This window comes from Convolutriloba macropyga, chromosome 12 (assembly GCF_964194025.1).
Source record: "Convolutriloba macropyga chromosome 12, txConMacr16.3, whole genome shotgun sequence".
Taxonomy (NCBI): Eukaryota; Metazoa; Xenacoelomorpha; order Acoela; family Convolutidae; genus Convolutriloba; species Convolutriloba macropyga.
In genome coordinates, this window is record NC_134479.1 from 3,121,078 (window position 1) to 3,139,042 (window position 17,965).

The 17,965-nt window shown below is 34.5% G+C and overlaps 1 protein-coding gene across 1 annotated transcript in view; it reads right to left on the minus strand.

Annotated features, from left to right (window-relative positions):
• LOC142350755 (histone-lysine N-methyltransferase NSD2-like) overlaps nucleotides 1-17,631 on the minus strand; it is a 57,627-nt gene extending 39,996 nt beyond the window's left edge. The window contains exons 1-2 of the mRNA XM_075402710.1: nucleotides 17,342-17,631; nucleotides 2,200-3,299 (exon numbers count right to left, since the gene is read on the minus strand). Of these exons, the coding sequence (XP_075258825.1) occupies nucleotides 2,200-3,299; nucleotides 17,342-17,507 (1,266 nt within the window). The 5' untranslated portion in view covers nucleotides 17,508-17,631. The remainder of the gene's footprint in view (nucleotides 1-2,199; nucleotides 3,300-17,341) is intronic.
• Nucleotides 17,632-17,965: the final 334 nt, after the last annotated feature.

A 17,965-nucleotide genomic window follows, 5' to 3' on the forward strand; every position in this document is an offset into this window, starting at 1 on the left:
ATAGCCGTTGGGAGGCTGACGGCAGCTATGACTAAAAAAATCAGTTAAAACTCGCTCCGATAATCATAAGAGCTTACTTCGCACACGCGAGGCTTTCGAATAATTGCATTAACGAACAAGATTCTGACTTCAAGTATAAGCGCGACGTCATTGGTTGAAAAAGTCGACGAAATAAACGAAAAGACAAGTCCTGACATACCATCCAAAGAATTGAATGAAAAACTGACAAATTTTAAGCTATTAGGTAATAAGGTTATACAGTAATTGAGCACCAAGGTTTCTTAGAAAGAAGCGAGAGAGGGAAGACAGAACTTAGAAAGTTGGAGAATCTTTGTTTCACATGAAAGAAACAAGCAAAGGCAAGCAAAAAACAACACTATTCAATCTTCAAAACCCGTTTTTTCTTGCCAAAATCTATAAACAACTAACCTACATACTGGAAAAAAATAGGTTGGACCCTTAACAGACAAACAGAACGTTTCTGATTACAAAGTAGACGAGACTACTATTTATAGCAGACAAAGCAAAAAGACACCAAAAAGATCGACAAAAAGGAACAAAAGTAAAAAATTTCATCCATTGAGATTATTACGAGGTAAACGAAGCATAAAAGACCATCTTCAACAAAGAATGAAGGTTGTCGCATAGGTAAGCCGATAAGATCTGTTTTTATTGATACTATGTGACTATAATAAAAAAAGTAAAACACGGGCAAATAAAATCACTGGTCGTCTTTGAAAATAAAGGTTGTAAAAGTAAAAATAACACTCAGCTATAAATATATTACGTCCAGCATGGCAAAAATAGCGCAAGAATGAATATAGAAGTGCATTACTAGTTCTGATATATGGGACACCTTAAACTGAAAATATTGAAATTTTAACTTTAAAAAACCGCTCTCAAAATGCCGAACATCATGAATTTCAGACATCTTTTGAAATCACGATGATAACACAACCAATAATAGAGGAAAGAAAGGGTGGAAACTGTGCCATGTATGAGTCTCTGGGGCGTAAAAACCAACAATTCGAAAGTGCTTGAGTGGACAATAACTGTGTCAGAATCAACAACACCTGCAACATTGGACACAAACGACACAGGTTATTGACAAACGCAGATATTGCGAGTAAAAAAATTTTGTAAAAATAATTTCTGGTCCTCTATTTATGCCTGTTTATAGGGAACAAATTCTCTGCGCCATAAATAACTGTCGTTCCTGCCCTAATTTACAATGGCTTTTATAGCATTAAAATTCATCTCGGAATGACAGCAAATGAGATCACGCAAAAAAAGTCCAGCGTCAAAAACCACTCGAAGACTAAAACATGCTTCAGAACAGAAGCGCAAGAACAATAAATGCCTCAAACTTCAAGAGCAATTAATAGCAAACAATTGACCAACAGGACCTTGATAGTTGAGTAGTTAACTAACTGGAGAAAAATACACAGCAAAGCCAACAAAAATTGTCTAGCATAAAACTAAGGAACGATATGAGTCGATGGATACATTTTAGTGATTTAAGATTAATGCATGAGTATGTGATAGCATAAGATCAAAATGAGATTAATGGTAGCCGTCCGTTATCCTTTTCAAATAAGAATTATAATTTTAAATAAATTTAAATTTAGCATGCTCATGAAGCAATGGAATTTGCAACACTTTTGGGCTGGATAAAGCTATACTACGTCGTGGAAGTCCTTTTCGAGTGAAACAAAAAGATGAAAAAGCAAAACCTTGTCGCTGCCCATGTTAATACATGTAAATGGTCAAAAGTTGCGGACCACGCTTATTTTCACAAACTTTGAGGGGGAAAAACGCTAGTGCTGTCCAGAAAGTTCGCGTTCACTTTTTATATCTCAATACAAGGTGAAAATCAAGTTTTTGTGAATTGATAACAAATTATTAAGTATTGTCCAATACTTTAGGCATGTGAAATATCAGGGTATGACCAATTAAAATTAAGTAGATAGAGTTAAGCGTACCTGTGCGTTGAAATGAGTTATCCGTAGACTCACATGAGCCCTCTAGCCAAAACTTACTCTTTTCCTTCAATTTCAAACCCAAATAATTCCTGTTGATCTTTTTCTCATTGTGAAACTTTCAGATTTCCAATTCACTAACAATTATCCTTGCATCCTCGAGTTATTGACCAAAAAATGCATGACAGCACTTTGACGTTTCCGGTGAAATAAAACTTACTTGTGTCCCCTTATACGCATTCGTGCCTAGAGTTAGGACACACTTTCTCAGGGGTCTCGCTCTGTTGATTAGGGACTCCTCGTCTCCGGGGTCTGTCTCGTCGCCCGAATCCACCTTCAACTCCGGGTTCTCATACCTCTTCTTGTACTTATCCTTAATCCTTTGGTCCAAATTTTTCCACTGTAGCAACAGAAACGCTTCCAGATCATCATCGTCATAGTCTGGAAACTTGGTCTTGGCAACTGTCAAGTGCTTCGCCTTGTATAAGTTGAACACCTCTTGAACAAAGTCAGGATCACTTTTAATCTTCTTTGAAGCAGTCTCACTTTTGGAAAGAGACGAGTGTCCTTTTTCTGTTGACGCCACGCTTGTTGCCAGTGGGGTTGTGCTTTCTCGTTTTCTCACAGCAGTAGCAGCAGCGGTAGTTGTTTCCTTTTTTCCGATCCGTTCCAGAGGAATCGTTGGACTGAAAAGCGCGTCTGGTATCTGATCGGTCTGTTTGAATTTCAAGTAGCGGTCCAGTCGCACGTATTTGTCAACCAAAGTGGCTTCATTCGCCTCCTTCACAGAATCCTCCCACCACAACTTCTTACTCGGAGGCACTTCATTCTTTTCACTTCGCTTGTCGTTCCTAGATCCCTTCTTTCCCTTCGACTTCGGATTGACTGCACTTGGCAACTTGTCAAACTGCGTCGCACTTTCATACTTGACCAGGTTCCTCCAGTTGATCCACGCTCGCTCAGGAACAGACCCGAAGAACTGAACGTGATACAGTACCTTTTTGTTTCCAGAAGAAGCAGTTTTGAAGAACATGTTCTGAATGGGATCATTGGTGACCATTGAGGGCCACCAAGGGTACCCACTTACCCTCGCCCACACGAGATCTCCAGGGGTGTGTCGAGGAACACCGTCATCCGCGGAATCTGCCGATTGGATCTTCTCCTTGTCATCGTCAAGATCAGTTTGAGGAACTATGAAATTGCCAATCTCCTCAGCCGTACAAGAGTCATTTGTCAAGTCGGGAGGTCCATTCATTGAGTCATCGAATGTTCTGAAGATATTGCTACTTTCCGTCACTTCATTGGTGTTCTCTTTGGAACCTGTAACAGTATAACAGTAGCTTTGATGCTTCTTATCCTAACTTGTGCAATGTTTATGCTTAAGATCCAGTTGCATGCAATTTGTTTTTTATTTTCTTCGAAATATCAAATTGACATCCACTTTTACGTAACAAAGAAAGCCGGCAAATTACCGGAAAATAGCCGCCCTTGACCCCACAGACAGTTGAGATTGAAACAGTACACGAAAAATAAAGAGAAAAATTGACAACAGCACAAGTGTCAAAAATTCTTCTAATTTGGTCTGCATGCATTATCATTAGATTCGATAAGTGGTGAATTCAGGATGAATTGCAGGACAATAAGCTTAAATTTAATACCAATTAGCAATATACTCTAAAGAACTTTGATTCTGATTTCATTTTTTTACCTTGAAAGTATTTGCGTAATATAGCTGCATGAATTTCAAAATCCGTTCAGTTAAAACATTGAGTGACGTAAGTCAAGAGCTTATTTAAAACGAAAAAGGTAAAATGAACTACAAAAAAACATAGCATGACGAGTCCAGAGTTACAATCCAAAGAATTAAACAAATCAAAAACATCACTGTCAGCCTTCGTAGAAGAACAAGTTACAAGAGTCAATTTAGCTTATACCAATACAGACAAAAAAAATTCAGTTAATAGTTTTTGAAAACATTTACTAAACACTCATTAGGTCACTGAAACAATTAGTAAGTAAACGTTCACACAACAAAAAAATAAACGGTAAACTGTACATTTTTATAAAACAAGGCAAGACAACAGACAGGAAATAAATAGACAAATAATACGAACTGCACCTATCTCTTTGATAGTAAGTAGCCTAAAACTACTTAAAACTGAAACGTCCAATCTTTAAACCATACAACAACTTCCCAATAGAAAGCACACAAAAATCTTTAGAGGATTAACCAATAAATAATGTAACCAACCTAACACCAAAAGTAGGCGACAAAAAATCGGAAGTTCTTTTAAAACGAATGGCTTAAAAGTTTTAAATCATTAGCCATAAACAGAAACCAATAAAGATATTCAGTCTTGAGAAACAATGAGATCTGTCCATAGTTAGACTAAGGGACTAGAAACCAAATAGATTAACATGCACAGTAAAAAATAAAGAATCACAGCTGGTTTTGAAAACAGAATGTTACAAGTGAAGTCTAACAATTAAACAATTAGCTACTAGTTTAAACCATGAAAAACGAAAAACTATGATTTTTGTGTTATCAGAAATTATACGACACGTGTCATTGCTACGACTAGGTAGCGCGACAATAGCAAAAACAACAAGCAACAAAACTAAAACATAACAATTCTTTAGAAAAACGCCCGTCATTTAAACTGTTACAAATGCAAAAAACTTTAAAGACAGCCAGCAGATTGCCAGAAGATGCCGCGAAAGCTATGTATGTCTGCGGTTTCAACAAAATGAAAAACAGTTATTTTGAAAGTGAGGAGAGTCATTTTTGAGACTGATGTAATCACAAGTGACTAAAAATTTAAAAGGGCTAGTAAAAACTCGCTCCACGAATATTGAAAAATGATTTGTCACACGGAATTCAGTCGAAAAAGCATGAATGACAGAACCAAACTAGTTTGAAATACTGAGAGGTCAAATTTAACAAAATTTTTAGGTCAAATTTGAGAACGAAATAAAAAAAACCCAGAGAAAGTCAATAATAGTCCCAGCTACCGCTTTGCTAATATTAAATAGAATTACATATGCGTAATTATAAAGCCACTAAATCCTTTCATTTAAAATAATAACTCAGCAGACAACAAAAACATAGCCAGCAGATTGCCGGAATAGCCGCGAAAGAATAGACTTGCGTGCCATATGATATAGAAACAGAGACAGATATAAGTTGAAAAAGTTATCGACGCCGCTCAAAAAGCTGTAAAAAAATTAAACGATAAATAAATAAAGCTTGTTAACTCATCGCGCAGAAGCCTTTTCGTTAGGGACCCTTATTACAAATATGAGTTCTTTTGACCTTAAACTAATTAAAAAAAAAACTTAAGTTTTAAAGTGCAAATGTCATTTTATTGAGTGAGGTAAGTCACTTATGATCAAAATCTAAGCACACAAAAAACTATTGCTAGAGAGAGTGAGAAAGGACGCCACGCGCGCAAAAGCGGTTAGTGAGTGGAAGAAGTCATTCATTCAATTTGACTTTTCAGCTGTGAGGTGTGAACAAATGTAAAACTAAAAAAGAGCGTCAGACGACGAAACAAAAAAACATAGCAGGACAAGTCCTGACGAACAATTCAAAGATTTTTCATTGACTAAACAGCAAAACTAGACTTAGAATGGACTATGAGTGAATTGGGAAAACCATTTTTAAAAAAATCAGAAAAAATAAGAAAAAAAAAACAGAAAATCAATGTCAAAATGCCGCATGTGAACAAAAAAACCACTAGCGAGAAATTAAAATTTTATTCAAACAAAAACATTAGGCCTAGAATGAGCTGTGAATGGATTGTGAAAATCATTTAGAAAAAAGCCGATCCAAAAAATTGAAAAAAACAGTAAAAATTAAAGTGAAATTGCCGCATGTGAACAAAAAACTACTAGCGAGAAAGCAAACTTTTGTTCAAACACCGTTTTCTCACTACTTTAGAATCAGAGCGAAAAAATTTCACGCCGCAAAACCACTCGCTTTTCCGCTCCATTTCCTGTTTCGGCGTGACCAAAATCACTACTCCAATTTGACTTCAAAAATCATGAAAATGTGTGAACAGATCTTAAAAACATAGCCGGAAGAATTCCGGAAGCGACTCGAAGCACCAAAACTTCACAAAAAGCTGAAGCCATTACCTTTTGTATTAAACCTTTAACTCATTACCTCCCCGGGTCTGATATAAAAATCGGTGAAAATTAAACCACTGTCACCAAGAGAAAGAAAATGCAGCAAAATTTTATTATTGAAAACGTTTGGTAACGTTAAAAAAGTCTGAAATTTTTAGGATGGTCAAAAACTGATAGCCTGACAAAGCTGCCAGGGCCATCAATTGCCCTCAGATAATTAATGATTCTAATCTCAAAAAGATCGCGAAAGCAAACGGCAGATAAAAACTTTTCAAAAAAGACAGGAAAGTCAAAATTATTAAAAAGAGTGCTCAAACTTAAGAATCAGAGAACCACTATTAGATTTCTAATCACGGCAATTAAGACAAAAAAAATACATGATTCTTCCTTGTTGTATATATGCTAGACAACATGATTTCATACTAATTCAAAAATTAAATTAATCATAGAAAAACAAAAGCAACAGAATAATATTAAAAGGCAAAAAATCGTCTGAAAACAATACCAAGCCCAGAAGAAAATTGCAATGAATAGTATTAACTAGAAATGTTGGAAGAGAATTAGCAGACTCCCAGTACTGCCTTATTTTGAATTAAATCAATTGCAAACCGAAGAAACCAAGATCTAAGAAAAAGCTGAATTCATTCAATTTTTTAACAAATGAAAAAATCAATATAACGAATATAAAAGTAGGTGCCAGGACAAAACTAAAATGATACAAACAAGAATGTGAAGAATATGGACACAGTGTTAGGAACACCGTAACAAAAAGACCAATTCTTGATTTTTGAAAGTTTAAAATCAAATTTAAAAAAATCAAGAAAAACGAGTACATTTCATTGCTCAGCATTCGAGACATAGAAAAGACAACGAGTCATTCGAGACAAAAATCCAACTTGGTGAACAGAATAAAACAAGAAAAAGCAGAATTCAGACATACGTAACAATGAAACATTTTGCAAAAAAGTGGTCAAAAAATAATTAAGACTGCGTTTATGAAAAACATTTATCTGTTTTTTCAAAAACTTAACACCAAAAAATGATTGAATTTTTATTGAAACGAAATTAAAGTCCCCCATGTTCCACAAAATACTATCTCTATTAATTAAAAGCAAAATACAAACAAAAAACTGAAAAAAAATGGCAAAAAAAACTACGAAAATCGGATTAGCAAATGTACAATTTTATGAAACAAAATTACATCGAGGTAGAAAGAGGCATTGAGTATATGAATTATCAAAGAAATTGCCATATTAACTGATTGTTGACAAAAAACAGCTAAAAGATCCAAAAATGAAGAAATTAATAGAAAAAAAAGCCAAAAATCAACTAAAAAGTCAAGAAATATGTGCCAATTTCGCATTTGAAACGCAATTTCAGGCTATGCAAAATACTGTGCTTTCAATTTCAGGGGTTTAATTTCAACATAGCATCGATTAAAAATTATTTCTACAAAAAACCAAATTTCAAGCAAAAAAACTAGGCCACTTAGACGAAAAAACGGCTAAAAACGGTTATCTATATGTGCCATTCAGTCAAAAACTACTTTTCAATGTCAAAAAGTCATTCACTAAACGCAGCGTATGATCAAAAAACTTCTCTCGCTCAGAAAAAATTAGTTCACACTGCAATTTTACTCCCTTTCGCTTTTAGGTCAAAACATCGTCTGAACGAATAGTACTTCCGGTAAAACAATCTTTTTGGACTTAGCGAAAGCTTTTAACTCAACATCCTTGGACATTTTTATTCAAAAAATTGAAAAATATGGTTTTGGAGAAAACGCAAGACTCTTATTGAATTCGTTTCTAATTAACAGGAAACAGTGTGTTAGAAACGGATTAGTTGAATCCGACTGGACAATTATAAATCATGGTTTTCCACAAGGTACTGTACTAGGACCACTAGTATTCATACTTTATGTAAATGACTTCGGTGAGGAAATAGGGAAAAGTTCGAATGTTTTACAATTTGCAGATGACACAGCAATTTTATGTCATGAAAAAAATGAACAGTGTTTAGAAGCAAAGGCTAAAAAAATATTGATGGAAACTGAACAATATATGAAACAAAACAAGTTAACTCTAAATGAAGGGAAAAGAAATAATGGTTTTCAAAAATGAGAAGTTACCAACTGTCAATTGCGTTGAATTTAATAGTCATTCATTGAAACCAACAGATGAAGTCAGATACTTAGGTGTTATTCTTGACAAAGAGTTGACATACCAAAAACAACTTAATAATGTGATCAGTAAAATGGCTTTAGCTATCAGATCAATTTATTTGGTACGCAATCAAATACCTTTAAAGGCTCGAATAAATCTTTTTAGATCACTTGTTTTATCGCATTTAGAATTTAGTGCAATATTGTTTCAAAGTTTGCCGTCCTACTCAATTGACAGAATAAACAAATAAATTAGATGGGGCATAAAAGTTTGCTTTTTTCGAACAAAATATGACAGTGCTCATAAACTACTTCCTGAAAATAAAATACTTCCCGCAGAACTTCAAATAGCAAAAACTTCATTAAATAGACTTTTCGATATTGTCCAACAAACAAACATACAAGACCAAAAAAAATAAGAGTAATCGGAGACGTTGAAATTAAAGTTAATAATCGTACATATGATTTTTCTATCACAACAAAATGTTGTAAATCAAAATGGAGTCAAAATTCAATTATAAGAAACTTTGTTCGGAAACGGAATAAACTTCCAAGAGCTCTAAGAAAGGAAAAATCAAAGAAAAAATTTAAAAAAGAATTAAAGGAAGAGATGCAAAAAAGACACAAACGAGTTCCAATAGACAAAAAAATTGTAGGCTTTAAAAGTTTATTTTTATAAAATAATTCACGAGAACTAGAAACTGAACCTTAGTTTATTATTATTATATGTTTAGTGATTCAAGGGAAAGATGTAGTATGTTTGATTTATAATATTACAACATGTAACTTTAACCTTGGGGTTATTCGAATTTACATGTTTGAGATTTTAAAAAAACCTTAAGAAAACCAATACTCCTCTTCGAGTCGTAAAAAAAAAGACAGCGCCCCAATACAATTCAAATTCTTTGAATTGTAAAAAACAAGAGCACTGCAATATAGCTCCGCTCAGCTTACAGCTTCGCAGCTATAATAACTACGAATACGGGCAAAACTAACAAACAATAGTTTATTTTCGAAATAAATGGTGACAATGTCGTTAACAACATTATAAATGAAGAAAAAACTTTCACTATAACGAATTATACTTCTTTACAATCTAGGACCCGTCATTGAACTGGACTAAGTCAGAGCTCTCTTCCCATCTTCAGCTATAACTATAAATACGTTCAGAACTCAATAAATAACGTTTTCAGAATTTTAAAAGAAAATTACGATCAAGAGTAATAAAATTAATAATATTTTTGAAAAGAAGTAGCATCAAAGTCGTTACATGAAATGCACCATGAACAATTAAATAGCTTCAATTATGGCTCGTTAGGTAGCCAGTGAGACCTCCAATTAATAACAAAAAAGGAGAACAAAAACCGATACAAACCTGAGTAAGATAGCCTCTATTACTCTTGACTAAAGAACAAATGACACCGTTCACTGATGAGACTAAGAAACAGGACAAAAAGAACTACAAAACGCTCAAACCAAAACCCGTACAGAGAAGTGTCTCTCATATCAAAACCTTAACTGCCTCAATGATGAATTAATAAAAACAACTATACATTAGAACGCATGTATAGCCTTTTCTTAAACATTACTTCGGAAAATCAAGAACCTCCACTTTAGACGCAGCCGGCATTAGTAGGCTACTCGCTTTTTCGCTCCCGTCACTACCCCAGCATGACCAAAATTAACACTCTAACGTGACTTCTACTCATTGACAATTAAAAATCGAAAATGTGATCAGATCTTAAGAAGCGTAGGACACGGGAATCAACTCGAAGTAAATTTTAACTTACGCCCTATCCAATCACTAACTAAACAAATAAAACTGTTCATTTGATAATACCATAAATTTGACAAAAAATTAGGAAAAAAATAGAAGTGAAGCAAAATGTGATAACATCTTCGTGAAATCTTTTCACGAATTGCTACTCCAAAATATTTGGTTATAAGAGGATATGTTATATAGGTAGCTCATGTTCGAAATGAATAACATTTGAAAGGAACAAACGACACATCTCGAATACGGTCGTTTGTTCGAATACGGACGCGACCAAAAAACCTTTGGAAAAACATTCAGCGATAAAATATTAAGGCTTGTTAAAATTCATTCTGCAGAAGGCTTTTTTATTAGGGACCCTTATTCTACATGAATTCCTTTGACCTTAATTAAAACTAAACTTTTAAAAGTGCAAAAGTCATTTTATTAAGTGGGGTAAATCACGTATGATCAAAATCTAATCAAGCAAATGACGGCTGTGCGGCTACTAAAAAAACTTGAAAAAAATTGCAATAATTAGTATCATTTAGCGTGTTTATGTTTCCAAAAATGACATTTGAACATTCCATTAAGGCCTTCCCAGAAGCTGCAGCAATTTAAGAACTTGAAGGATTACTAAAACTAGCCGAGGTCTTCTATTGCAACTTTTGCACCCAAAAGATGAAATAAAAGGGAACAAAAGGACAATTATAGTTAACAGCCCAAAAATAGAAAAAAAGATAGCCAGCAGATCCAGAATAACTGCGAAATAGACTTGGGCGCCGTATGATACAGATAGAAACAGATTCAGATATAAGTTTAAAAAGTTAACGACAGCGCTCAAAAAGCTCTGTAAAATCATTCAGCAATAAATTAAGAAAACCGGTTAAAATTTATTATGCAGCGACCTTTTTTTAATAGGGAGCTTTATTACAAATGGGTTCTTTTGACCTTAATTTAATCTAAACCTTTAAAAGGCCAAAAGTCGGTTTAATGAGTGAGGTAAGTCACGTATGATCAAAAACTAATGACGAAAATGGCCCTTTGTTGGAGAAAGTGCACCTAATGCACTATGACTTAACGCCCGGGCTTTATCGGTATATCCCTTTTCTTTTGATCTTGCTCTTTTGAGCTCGACTGTATTTACTACATTGCATAATTCAATGAGTAAAAGAAATTAAAAACCATTCAGTTAAAACAGTGAGTGAGGTAAGTCAGAAGTCAAACGTTAAAATCGTGACTTATGTAAAACTAAAAACGTGATCAAAAGGTCGAGAGAGTTAAAAAAAGGAGCGCCTATAAAATAGCCGTTTGAGACGCTGACGGCGGCTGTTAATTATACAATGCCAGCCAAAAAGAAAAACAATCAAAAATTGCAAAACTAAAATAATCTAACAAATTAAACAAAGCTAAAATTATTACTAAAACTGATAGTCGATCTTTATCCATTAATAATAACCATTAAAACATGCACAAGCCTTCAAAGAAGTTTATTAGCCAATGAAGATAGAAAAAAATTGAGAAATATGACACAGTTTCTTTTTGTAATTCTCTCTGGTATAATTTCTTTTAAAAAGTTCAAAACCACTTTTTTATCATCTCTGGAATCTGTCCTCTGACGTATCTGCATGATCTAAAAAAAATTTGCATTGAGCTGTAAACATCAAGAAACTTGGAAATGCCAAAAAAATTCAGAGAATGTGAAAACAATTGAAAATTTGAATGAAAATTTGCTAAACTTTTTGATATTATTTTCTAAAGAACCATTTCATTGTCTCCAAAGGCTATCCAGTAACCCAATTTTGAAGGCTATCCACTAACTCAATTTCGAAGCATACTATCAAATCCTGTAGAAGATAACCTGGCCGCTGAGGCAACAAAAACTGAAAAAAGGCAAAGACGTTAAAAAAAACTTTAAGAACAGCAAATTTCGTGATATTTAAAAGTTGATTTCCATTGCCACTAGAAACTAGTAATAATTTAAAATTGAATTTAAAACACTAGATATCCTCAATATGCATAACGAAAAAGCCACAAAGAAAAATAAATGAGATTAAGAGCCAGAATAACAAAACTACAAAGGACCATCCGATCAAAAGTCTATTTTTTTGAAAGCAAGTGGTGTCAAAGAAATCAAAACTTTTTAATGCGGTAAAAACCATAAAAATGACCAACAAGGGATCTGTCCGTAAAGAGCCACCCAGAGCTGTCCATGATGAGACTAAAAGATATGAAAAAAACTACAAAAAATCGCTAATACATTTTCAAAAAAACAGTTAGTCTCAAAGTGTTTAAAACCAATTATTTAATCTAAAATTCGATAAATACATGAAATTTTCCTCAATAGAGCCATTCACATCTATCATTGATGAGACGAAAAAACAAAAACAAAAAGAACGATACAAAAATCCAAAGAAAATCAATTATTTCATGAAGATAACTAGCGTCAAAGTCTTTGAAAACCATTATTTAATACTTGAGGGGTTAAAGAGCGCAACTAGTCATAAGAACATACGTATCTCCTTGAAAGTATTCGTAGCGAATATGAAAAAAAACATCAAAGTGAAAAAATGCTTGCAAAAAATTAAAATATGTTCAAACCTATTCCCACTTCTGAGGGGTTAAACAGTGCAACTATGCATAACAACGCATGCGTAACAAATATGAAAATAAAAAATAGCAAAATTGCCGCACGTGAAAAGAAAATTGCTCTCGAAAAACGAAGATCTGTTTAACACCATTCTCTCATTTCGCTTTAAAAAGCAATTTGAAAAGTGACGCTTTATCACTTCTCGAATTCCCTTCCGCCTACTACAGCGCAACGAAAATCGCCAGTCCTATTTGACTTTCATCGACAAGAAAAGGTCAAAAAAGTGTGAACAGATCATAAAAAAACAACACACCAATAACTTCAAATTCTTTAAATTGTGAAGAAGACAGAGCCCCAATATGATCCAATTCTCGGATTGTTTAAAACAAGAGCACGGCAAAACAACCACGCTCAGCTTTGCAGCTATAATATTCTAAAATTTTCAGTCTCAATAATTGTTGTCAACACACATTGAAAAGTTTATATCTTTATTGATGACCCACACGTCACCCAAATGCACCGCAAAAATTTTCTACTAACCAGGCAAAAAACAAGAATTAGGCAGATATCTTAAATATGCAAAAAAAAACAGAATTTAGCCAATTTTAAAAAAAAACACAAACTTGAATTAATACCAATCAAACTAAAAGAACATAACCGACTAACGTCGCGCAAATTGCTCCCAAACGACCGGCGAGCGGATGTCTTCGTCAGTAGCTAGCCACGGTTTATTTAGGTTAGCTTTAGCTTGATTCGACTCAGCAACTTTTAGTTTTCTAGCCTTGTTAGTAAATAAATCAAACAAAAAACTGATATTTTAGAACAATGCAAAACTTAAAAGAAAAGCTTCCAGATCTCGCTGTGAAAATGTTCGAAACTATTTTTTGTCTCTGGAGTTGTGTCAAGTAACCCATCTGCAAGACTTGAAAAGCTTTGTTGGCCAGTAATGATCGTTAACCTCAGAAAAGGACAAAAATTTTGAAAACACTTGCAAATACTAACCAAATCTTGCTAAAACTCACGATATTAAAATCTTAAACCAATCCATTGACTCAAGATACTATCCAGTATTCCTGTTTCAAGCTCTGAATAGTTTTACTGGCTCAAACATCCATAAACTAGGAGCAAGATAATAATTTTCCAAAAATTGGAAACAAATTTAATCAAAACAATGCTAAAGCTGGAGTCATTAAAATATTGATAACCATTCCATTACCTCTAGAAACTATGTGACAGCTTATCATCAAACCATGGAGGAGGTCCTTAGGACCCTGGTGCCGGAAAAATGAAAAAAATTCAAAAAGATTCAAAAAACTTGTAGAAAATTGCAGATATTTTTGAAAATTTCTGATATTAAAATCTTGAAAAACATTCCATTGCATCTAGAAGCTATGCAGTAACTTATGATCAAACCCTAGAGGATGTTATGTGGCTCTTGAGGCTTGAGGAACCCAAAAAATGACAAAATTTCAAAAAATTTGAAAAATAGCAAGCTGAATAACATAGCTGGCAGATTGTCAAAAATAGCCGCAATCGATTCGTAGATCGGCAGTCTAAAAAAAACAGTAAAAAAGACGGACCAAAAAAATTCGTCTTTTCATTGAAGGCTGATCCGTTATATTTTGATTAAAAATCTGTATAAATTTTTGCTGACTCTATTAGCTGATCTCAAATAACATTCATTTAGAGTGACACACACCCATTTGACCTTATCTCTTTGAATTAAAGTATAAAAGTCAATTTTAAAGTAAGGAAGTCATTTTTGAGAGTGAGGTAAGTCAAGTGTAACCAAAATTTAATCACGCGAGTGAACACAAAACTCGCTCCATTAAGAGCGAAAATGACGTCACGCACGCACTTCAGTTGAAATTGCATGAACGAATGAATAAAAAGTGGCTGTGACGTCATATGGTCGTAAAAAAAATCATGACGAAATTTAAAAAAAACCAAGATAAGGCCAATAATAGCCCCAGCTATCGCTGTGCGGCTATAAAAAAAACTGCTAAAATTTGTGAAAAACAAATCTTTGGCCATAAAACATTTTCCAGTAACGGAGATTTTCTGTTAGGCTGAAAAACCGGAATAATGACAATAAATATCAAAAAAATTGAAAATGCAACGCTTGTAAAAAAAATGCTAAAACTCATGGTGTTGAAATCTTGAAAAACATTTCATTATATTTAGAAACTATACAGTAACCTATTGTCAAACCGTAGAGGAAATTCCTGGGCTCTTGAGGCTGGAGACAGCTAATAACCGACAAAAATGCAAGTTTTATAGAAAAAAAATCGATAAAATTTGTCATATTAAAAAACAGAAAGCTATTCCAAGGCAAATAAAATTTTTTCAGTGACTTAAGGACTCAAACCTTAAGGACGTTTTCTGGCCCCTGCGTCCGGAAAAACGTGCATAAAAAAATATTGTCAGAAAAAATTGCACGTTTTATCAAAAAATGCTAAAAATCGTAATATTAAAATGTTGAAACCATTCCACTACCACTAGAAACTATGCGGTAAACTATTATAAAACCCTAGAAGAAATTCCTTGACACCTAGGGCTAAAAAAAACTCAAAAAATGACAACAATTTAAAAATTGTGAAAATTAGTATAAAATTGCGTGTTTTTAGCGATCGGTTGTTCGAACGTTGCCACGGTGGGGGGAAGCACCGGGGGGTTGATGGGAAGGAGGGGGGGGGGAGGGGAGAGGGCAACAGTTGGGTGGGGGCAATAGCGCGGTGGCGGGGGGATAATAGTGGGTGGAGGTCAACAATGAGGGTGTCTTCAACCTCTAAGAACCGCCCTTCACACCATAATTATGTCTCCAAAACAGTTTGAGCTTAAACAGAGCTGAAACAGAGCTGAAACAGTTTGAGCTGAAGTGAGGAAGTCATTTTTGAGAGTGAGGTAAGTCAAGTGTGACCAAAATTTAATCACGCGAGTGAACACAAAACTCGCTCCATTAAGAGCGAAAAATGACGTCACGCACGCACTTCAGTTGAAATTGCATGAACGAATGAACAAAAAGTGGCTGTGACGTCATATGGTCGTAACAAAAATCATGACGAAATTTAAAAAAACCAAGATAAGGCCAATAATAGCCCCAGCTATCGCTGTGCGGCTATTAAAAAAAACTGCCAAAATTTGTGAAAAACAAATCTTTGGCCATAAAACATTTTCCAGTAACGGAGATTTTCTGTTAGGCTGAAAAACCGGAATAATGACAATAAATATCAAAAAAATTGAAAATGCAACGCTTGTAAAAAAAATGCTAAAACTCATGGTGTTGAAATCTTGAAAAACATTTCATTATATTTAGAAACTATACAGTAACCTATTGTCAAACCGTAGAGGAAATTCCTGGGCTCTTGAGGCTGGAGACAGCTAATAACCGACAAAAATGCAAGTTTTATAGAAAAAAAATCGATAAAATTTGTCATATTAAAAAACTGAAAGCTATTCCAAGGCAAATAAAATTTTTTCAGTGACTTAAGGACTCAAACCTTAAGGACGTTTTCTGGCCCCTGCGTCCGGAAAAACGTGCATAATAAAAAAATATTGTCAGAAAAAATTGCACGTTTTATCAAAAAATGCTAAAAATCGTGATATTAAAATGTTGAAACCATTCCACTACCACTAGAAACTATGCGGTAAACTATTATAAAACCCTAGAAGAAATTCCTTGACACCTAGGGCTAAAAAACTCAAAAAATGACAACAATTTAAAAATTGTGAAAATTAGTATAAAATTGCGTGTTTTTAGCGATCGGTTGTTCGAACGTTGCCACGGTGGGGGGAAGCACCGGGGGGTTGATGGGAAGGAGGGGGGGGGGGGGGGGGGGGGGAGGGGAGAGGGCAACAGTTGGGTGGGGGCAATAGCGCGGTGGCGGGGGGACAATAGTGGGTGGAGGTCAACAATGAGGGTGTCTTCAACCTCTAAGAACCGCCCTTCACACCATAATTATGTCTCCAAAACAGTTTGAGCTGAAAAAGAGCAGAAAGGCTCTAAGAGCACTTGAAGACCGCTGGGCGCTACCTGTTTATCCCGTTTTTGAGGACGAAATTCGGTCAAGCAAAAAATCGCATAAAAAAACGACAGTCTTAATATAATTGCTAAACTTCGTTTGAGAGCAATTAATCACCAAACGCATTAGAAAGACTTATTCCAAAAAACCCTAAACAGTAAAACATATTTAAGACAGAAGACAAAATCCGCTAAACAAGCGTCTCAAACGACGAAATTACAAAAACAGCTAGATATTGCATCTTAAAGTGCTCTCCAATTGGTGCTCAGCCGTTCGAACTAAACACTTAATTTTCAAGTGCGGCAATGTCTTTTACATCCAGTTTTAAATCTATCGATAAAAAAGACGCTCCACCAATACTCCTCTTCGAGTCGTAAAAAGACAGCGCCCCAATACAATTAAAATTCTTTGAAATGTTAAAAGCGCCTAAAAAATAGTCCTTGAGGGCCTGACGTCGGCCATTAAAAATACGAGTGTTTTCAATTCTATTCCTTATAGGCAGATTTGAAAATTTAACAAATGCTTTATAAAGACGTTGAGCTGGGAGGACCCAGGGATCAGCCAGCTTTTGATGTGTTGAAGAAGGTTGTTTTTTAATTACATTTTTAATTTTAAAAAATTTACGTAATAAAACTATGAAGATCATTCATCTCTACAGTTTTTCCACGAGTATGAACACAATTGGTTCATAAAAAGGCATTAACAAACCTTTGACTGGGTTCGATTCGGAGGAGCCGTTTGATGAGGAGGATGCAGTGGACGTGGATGATGCGGAAGAGGTAGAGTTGGTTCCGTTGGTGTTATCGGCAGGAGTTGATCTCTGCAGCAGATTCTTTTTGGGAGGAAGACTGGAGGATGAAGAATTGTTACTCATAGTGCAAGTTGACAAGCATCACCACATGTTCAATTTAACAAAGTCATTTCACACAATCAATAACTGACCCATTTATATATTAGCATTTATATTATCTGAAAAATAATTACAGGGTGATAATGACAATGATGTCATTGTAAGATCAATATGAAATTGATTTGATCGGAATTGATCAATTATTGAAAAATTGATCATTCTTCAAAATTGAACTGATACACAACAAACACCCATAATTACAATTTCACAATTCAATAAAATTTAGCTGTTTAAAAAAGATTGGTACCAATATACGTGAATAAAAAATTTTTTTGGTTGCCTCGCAGGATTAGCACTATCTAGTTAGTTAATGTTTTCAATTCAGTTTGCATTAATTACATTTAATTACGTTTTAATATGGACATCAACTATTTTTTTGCGCACAAGCAGAGTGGGAAATGAGCGCTTGGGATTACTTCTGG